Consider the following 6,949-nt stretch of genomic DNA (forward strand, 5'->3'; position numbering starts at 1 on the left):
TTACGAAGCACTGCAGCCTTTGGATGTTCTGTGTTCGTCTGAGATAATTAGCCTACCGAAGTGTGTATTCCATACAAGCTACAAGGTCTATTCTTGTCACGTGACTCATGGGGCATGTGTGCGTTCTTACTCATTTTGCTGCTTGTGGGTTAAATTTGGGTTAAAAGTGACCAAGATGTAACTGAGAGAATACGGTCGTTTTTCAAAATAAAGATTTTTTCAAAATAAAAGATCGTTCAGACCTAGATAATAAATAAAACGAAAATAATTAATGATTTCGTGTGCAGTCTGGTACCAATTGATCCACGGACTGGTACTAGTCCGCGGCCCGGTCTTTGAGGACAACTGGTGTTCGCCAATAATGTGCAGGTATTGTACATTTTAACCAGTCGTGGTGGATGAGAAGGTGGAATCTACAGAGAAGATGCAAATATGCATAGAAATTAGTTTTGTTTGTTCGCACAAGTGGTGCAGTGCGGACCAATTTTAGTATGACATCAAAGAATCAAGAGAGTGATGTGAAATAAGAAACCGTCTGCTCTATATACTTCTTGCAAATGTCATATAATGGTCAGTCTATGCTGTGTAAACATCCCAAAATTGGATATTTTACATAATATAGAAATCCTGGTAAGGTCCCATAAAAATGGCAAGTCATCCTTTTTCAAACTAAACTTACCATTTCAAACACTTAAGTTTAAATCCTATCTGGTTTGAGTGATTAGCTCAATAGCTGAAAAAGAAGTAGGTGGTCTTTTGTGGCAGTTTGAGCACATTCAACCACATCATCATCTACACTATGAGAGGAATCCAATCGAATGTGTGTTTGGCTTCTTCTTGTCAAAGGTAATCCAGATCAAAACATTTCAGAGTGTCATCCACTTGTGATTGGATTGAAAGAAATGCATCTTAATACGGTGTAAAAATGAATGCATGAAAAACTAAATGCAGAGGTATATTTACCAATATTATCTTGTTCAAGGTGGGTGAAATTAAAGCTCACGCTGCTGAGTGGAAGGCCAACGTTCGAGCGGAGCTGCGCGAGACCAGGCGACGACTCAGCGTCGAAGTTCACGATAAACTTCAGAGGGCTGCCACCATCCGCAGCATGGAGCGCAGGCAGCTGGGATTCGACCAGCGAGCCCATTCCCTAGACATGCTGTCCCCTGAACGACGAGCTGCCTTCAACAGCCTGGATGCCACCAACTTTAAGACATCCTCCCAGGAGAGCATCGACACAAAGCTCAACAACCTGCGTCTGAGAGTAGAACAGAACGAGCATCGCAGGAGTGACCCTAGCCAGGCGTACTCTGAAGACAACATTTTTAACCGGCTTGGTTCAGTCACCAAACTCGCCAAGCGGAACAAGAACAGGGATCTGAAGAAAAACATCCCGGATGATGGTCGGAAAGCCTTAGATTCCTTCAGCTGTGACACTCCCCCAATGGACGAAGAGAAGAAGGAGGCAGAGGATGAGGAGCTTGAGAAAGAGGTCAACACTAGTCTCACCAACTTGCCTCTCTTTGTGGAGAGTCCCAATAAGCAAAACGGATTCGTGCCTCTCCCGCCACAGACCAAAGAGGAAGAAAAAGAGACAAAACTTGAAGACAAAGAGTTCCGTTTGCAGGTGGACCCATAGAGGGAACCGTGTAGGGATATAGCATACCAGATAGTGCCTTGTTTAGCCCTTACCCTGAGCTGAGATGTGAGAATCTCAATTTCTGCTGTTCATTTAACTGTTCACTGTGTCCTGATAACTTGATAATGGAAATATGGCGATGGTAGCACTAGAAGACAACTGGTTCTCCTCTTCAGACCAATGAATGATGCTTGGATAAGTAAGAAGGAGTCTCTCCAAAAGCTCTGGACAAGAAATGGAAAATCTGTAGCAAGCTGCACTGGTGATTGTGACTGAAAGTGCTGCACTTTCAATTATATCTCTGGCAGATTGTACTTCAAATTTACTTGCTGAGAAGCAAAATTGCTTCAAAAACAATGTCTGTCAAGATTACCCACTCGTTCGAAACGGACAAACGTATCTAGAGACTTGAATACCCTAAGATGATGGAACACTTTAAAAATGATGTAACCATGTTAAAATTGTTGACATGTTGCATATGCACAGAACTCTGCTGTCCTGTTGAAGTGCATCAATATGTGATCCAGATTTATGAATTTATCCTATGGAATCTCAGGGCTTGTAGTCCTACTCTAGTTGTTTAATTGTACGGTATGTCTAACATACAGTTTGCTGCGCTCTCATGACATATCTAAAGCTGTTGCTACACACTACTGTTTTTATAGTTTGAACATTTAGGGTAATGGGATGGAAGAGAAGCCATAAGGTAAAATACAAAATGTCTAGTAGACTTTACCAACTAGTTGTTTATCCATTCAAGGCCTTTCTTTTAAAGGGATACCAATAAAATTTGGATCAAACATAGGGCTGCGAGATATGATGGTAAATATATTTCTTGCTAATTAAATTGTACTCTAGTGAGATTAAATCAGCAATCTGAGGATATACCTGCAATTTAGATATGTGGATACAGAATAACTTGGTGTACAATATCCCTCGGTAAGTTAAACAGTCACATGTGTAGTGCTATAGCCACCCCCCCCCCCCCCCTCCCCCTAAGTCCTAATGAGCAATTGGTAATATGATTCACATGTGGGCACTGCAAACCTTAAACTAGAAAAAATGTAAGTAAAATACACAAACAACAAGATGTTATGTCCAGTGGTGGAATTAGGCATGGGCAATATAGGCGATTGCCCAGGGCGATATCTTGCTGGGGGGGCGGGAGACTTTCAATTTTTCAATCCTACCATATTTAACAAGGCCAAAAAGAAGTCAAGTAATTTAATGAAAAGTATTTAAGTTTTTTTTTTCTGGAATAAATACATATTTACATAAATATATTGTGAAATATATCTTTACTGTGAAATAAAAGTACTGTGAAGTATAATTCTGTTTATACTACCCACCCTTATTATGGACAGGCCCCTAAGTTGGGTTAAAAAATGGGTTATAAAATTGGGTTGAAATCTGAAACAACACTGGATGTTGATGACATTTTTAGTTTTCAGCTGAAATGCCTTAAAATCATTGTCCTGACGCTTTATTGGCTTATGGTGGAGATTTCTCAACATTAAGGGCCCTATCAGAAAGTTGCTAGTTTCAACCCAGTGCAAGTATTATTCTCACATCCTGCACCACCCTACTGAAAAAAACAGCTTAAACCAGCCTAGGCTGGTTGGATGGTTTTAGCTGGTCGACCAGCCTGGTTTTAGAGGGGTTTTGGCCATTTACAGGCTGGTTTCCAGCCATTTCCAGCCTGGCCTTAGCTGGTCAGGCTGGAAAATGACCAGCTAAAACCAGCTTGAACAGCCTAGCCAAAACCAGCTATGTCCAGCTTAAATCAGGCTGTTCAAGCTGGTTTTAGCTGGATTTAGCTGGTCATTTTCCAGCCTGACCAGCTAAGACCAGGCTGAAAAAGGCTGGAAACCAGCCTGGAAATGGCCAAAACCCCTCTAAAACCAGTCTGGTCAACCAGCTAAAACCAGCCAACCAGCCTAGGCTGGTTTAAGCTGGATTTTTCAGCAGGAACTTTGTTTAAATATCAAATGCATTTGTGCACATTGTGCATCCACGGGTCTGTTAAGGAAGTGTGTTAAGGCGCATTGCTAGCAAGTTCAGGCACATGAAATAAGTCATGCTATTGACCAAACTAAAGCTGCTCTAAAGTAAATAGTGCAGGTTTCTTAAAGAGTGTTTTAGTGATAGATGATCCCAAAAGGCATGCGCAGATAGCTAATTACATATACAGTGATAAGCAACAGCATAGAAATATCTTTAAATATGAAAGATTAAAAGATTAAAATGTAAATGAATATTATTCTATATGTAAATATAAAAACACAACCTCCTCACATGTTCTGGTTTCCCCCTCAGTCCAAAGACATGTGCTATAAGTGAATTGGATAAACTAAACTGGCTGTAGTGTATAAGTGTGTGTGTAAATGCAAGAATGTATGGCTGTTTTCCAGTACTGGGTTGCGGCTGGAAGGTCATCCGCTGCGTAAAACATAAGCCAGAAGATTTGGCGGTTCATTCTGCTGTGGGGGCCCTTGAAAATTAAGGGACTAAGCCAAAGGAAAATGAATGAATGAATACCTTCTCCCATGTTTTTTTAAGCCTGGTTTATACTTCTGTGTCAAGTGATTGGCGTAACCCACGGCGCAAGCCTTGCGCGTAGCCGTGCATTTATACTTCTGCGCGCTGGAAGTAGGTGTTTATGTTTCTCTGTCGAGTTCCTTCGCTGGTGTTTTTTTCTGAACACTTCCTTAATGTAAAAGAGCCTCAAATTCGCTCATTTTGAGGCGGGAACCAATGGACGTGCAACAACTTTAATCATAAGGTAAACACCAAACATTCTCCATCGCGCGGCTCTCACCTCCGCCCACACTCGTCAGCGCTACCAAGCCGACCAATCACAGAGCTTGCGCTACGCATACACGTTACATTTTTTAAGAGGTGTGCGTCAGCGACAGCCACGGCAAGGGGCTATGCGCCCATGCGTAGCCTGCGCCGTAGCTTACGCATTCGCTTGACGCAGAAGTATAAATCAGCCTTTAACCTTAGGCGGTCTTTAGAATCCAGTTTGTTCCGTGGCGGACCTGCTTATGTGTGAGGTTAACCATTTCCTCTTTACTGTTCAGTTTTTCCTGTTAAACAATCTTCAACGTAAATAGCGAATGGTGCAAATACAACTCGCACTTAACATAAAAGGGAGATGAGACTCTGATTGGTTTATTCCCTTTGCACTAATAACTCATTACGAAAATAAAGAAACACTTTTAGTACATGCGCTGGGTGCGCAACCGTTAACCGTTAAGCGTAAACAGCAAAAGTGGCACCGTGCACTTTAGACCATTCTTAAGTCTAGTAATTTAGGGCTCTATTGTAACAATCTAAGTGTATGGTCTAAAGCAGTGTTTCTCAACCACATTCCTGAAGGACCACCAACACTGCATGTTTTTATTGTCTCCTTTGTCTGTCACACCCATTACAGGTCTTTCAGTCTCTGCTAATGAGTAATGATATAAATCAGGTACGTTTGGTTAAGGAGACATGAAAATGTGCAGAGCTGGTGGTCCTCCAGGAACGTGGTGCTTTAGGCCATGTGCTTAGATTGTTACAATGGAGCCCTAAACTACTAGACTTGGAATGACCAGGGTAGTGTTTTAAATGACCTGTTTGAACTGAATTCTACTAGACATTCTGTACTCAGATGGAAGATATACGGAAGATTAGCTTTATGAACATTTGGGATGTAGTTCCATTCAGGATTGAGAGAAAATCAGTATTATTATTCATTATTTACTTGTTTATTTCAACCAGAAATCCTTGAAAATACTAATTGTACATGAAGAAATATCATGATGTTTTCAAATTTGCACTTTTTACAAGTTTCTGTCCTCTCCTTTTATTTAATCTGCTTCTGAATTATTTATTAATATATTTTTTTGTTGCACCACTAAATAATTGTGTGCTAATCGCCGGGAGCTTCTGACATATTTGTGTGTGCGTGTGTGTGTGTTTGTGTTAAAACCAAATACAGCTTTGTCTGATGTGATTGTTGTCTTGCTGACTGTACTAATGAACACTCCCTGAGGCAGACATGCGTTTCAGTACCTCATTCCCACCGATGCAGGCATCTACAGCTGCAGCAAACTGCTTGTTGTTAAGCTAATGTTAATTACTCTTTTCATGTTTGCAATAGTCTAGAGCGAATGCAGCGATGGACTGAATATTTGTGATGAGAAAAAAAAAATGCTATGAAGATTTCAAAATTTTAAAGCATTCAAAGCAGTTTAGAGACATGGATCCTTAAAGCATGCTATTGTGCTAATATGTTATCATGCTATGGTATTGATTGTACCACAAACATGCTTCTTGAGACTTTTGAAATGTCCATGTTTGAGCTCGACTTTGGGCTGCACATGCTAGTAAATTGCTGTTTGAGGTATCTGCAGTATCTTGTGCAACCATTACATTCAATGTAGTGAGTGCCTTTTGGAAATAAACACAGTTTGACAAAATTCATAAATGGGTTCTTGCCGTTTTCTCTTTTCTCCTAGTTTTTCTGCTTTTATTAACATCCTGAAGCAGTGCTCTCATCAAATGTGCGGTTTCCTCGCTCAAAGGTCAACTTGAAACATAAGAATCCACAAATAAACACCAACAACAACAACAGAAAGAACACTCAAAGCGCTATTTAAAAATCTCGAGGTAACATTCACCTTCAGATGTGTCTCCAGATGCAAGATCATCCGATGCGCTACAAAAGCAAATATTGTGCAACCTTGATGGCCAAGATATCCCTCTTATAATAGACCTTGAATCGAAATTAGCCAAACAATGCAAGTCATTGATTCAAACGCTCAATAAAAGGTAAATGAAAAAAGGATTTATGTAAATATTTGATTGGGTAAATTGTTCACACAGGCTTTTAGTGCCTTCACAGCAAGAGAAATTTACATTCGGTTGGCAGCCGCAGCCTACATTATTGAGCTATGGGAAGCAACTCTTCTCAGCATTACTGACCTTGACATCTGAGTCAATAATAGTGAAGAAGCCGTAAATGGAGGCAAATGTAGAGGTAATCTCCTTTGGGAGCTGTGGCTGTGTGTGTGGCTTCATTAATGTATACTATAATCTTAAATCTAATGGAATTGAGGCCAAAATACCTTTTTTTTCCTTCTTTTTCAATCTGTTAATTAACATTTTTTAAATAATATTTGGGATTCATTTTCAGAATTCCATTATTGGACCCACTTTGGATGTTGAGACTTTTATTTTTATTTTTTAGTAGTTTGAAATAATACATAGTCTATGGTGTGCTTGTTAATTACAGTTGGAAAAATATCTGTTATTGTATTAAAT

At 40.1% G+C, this 6,949-nt stretch overlaps 1 protein-coding gene across 1 annotated transcript in view; it reads left to right on the top strand.

Annotated features, from left to right (window-relative positions):
- kcnk10a (potassium channel, subfamily K, member 10a) overlaps window positions 1–2,508 on the top strand; it is a 37,252-nt gene extending 34,744 nt beyond the window's left edge. The window contains exon 7 of the mRNA XM_056481481.1: window positions 983–2,508. Within this exon, the coding sequence (XP_056337456.1) occupies window positions 983–1,639 (657 nt within the window). The 3' untranslated portion in view covers window positions 1,640–2,508. The remainder of the gene's footprint in view (window positions 1–982) is intronic.
- Window positions 2,509–6,949: the final 4,441 nt, after the last annotated feature.

This window comes from Danio aesculapii, chromosome 20 (assembly GCF_903798145.1).
Source record: "Danio aesculapii chromosome 20, fDanAes4.1, whole genome shotgun sequence".
NCBI classification, from domain to species: Eukaryota; Metazoa; Chordata; class Actinopteri; order Cypriniformes; family Danionidae; genus Danio; species Danio aesculapii.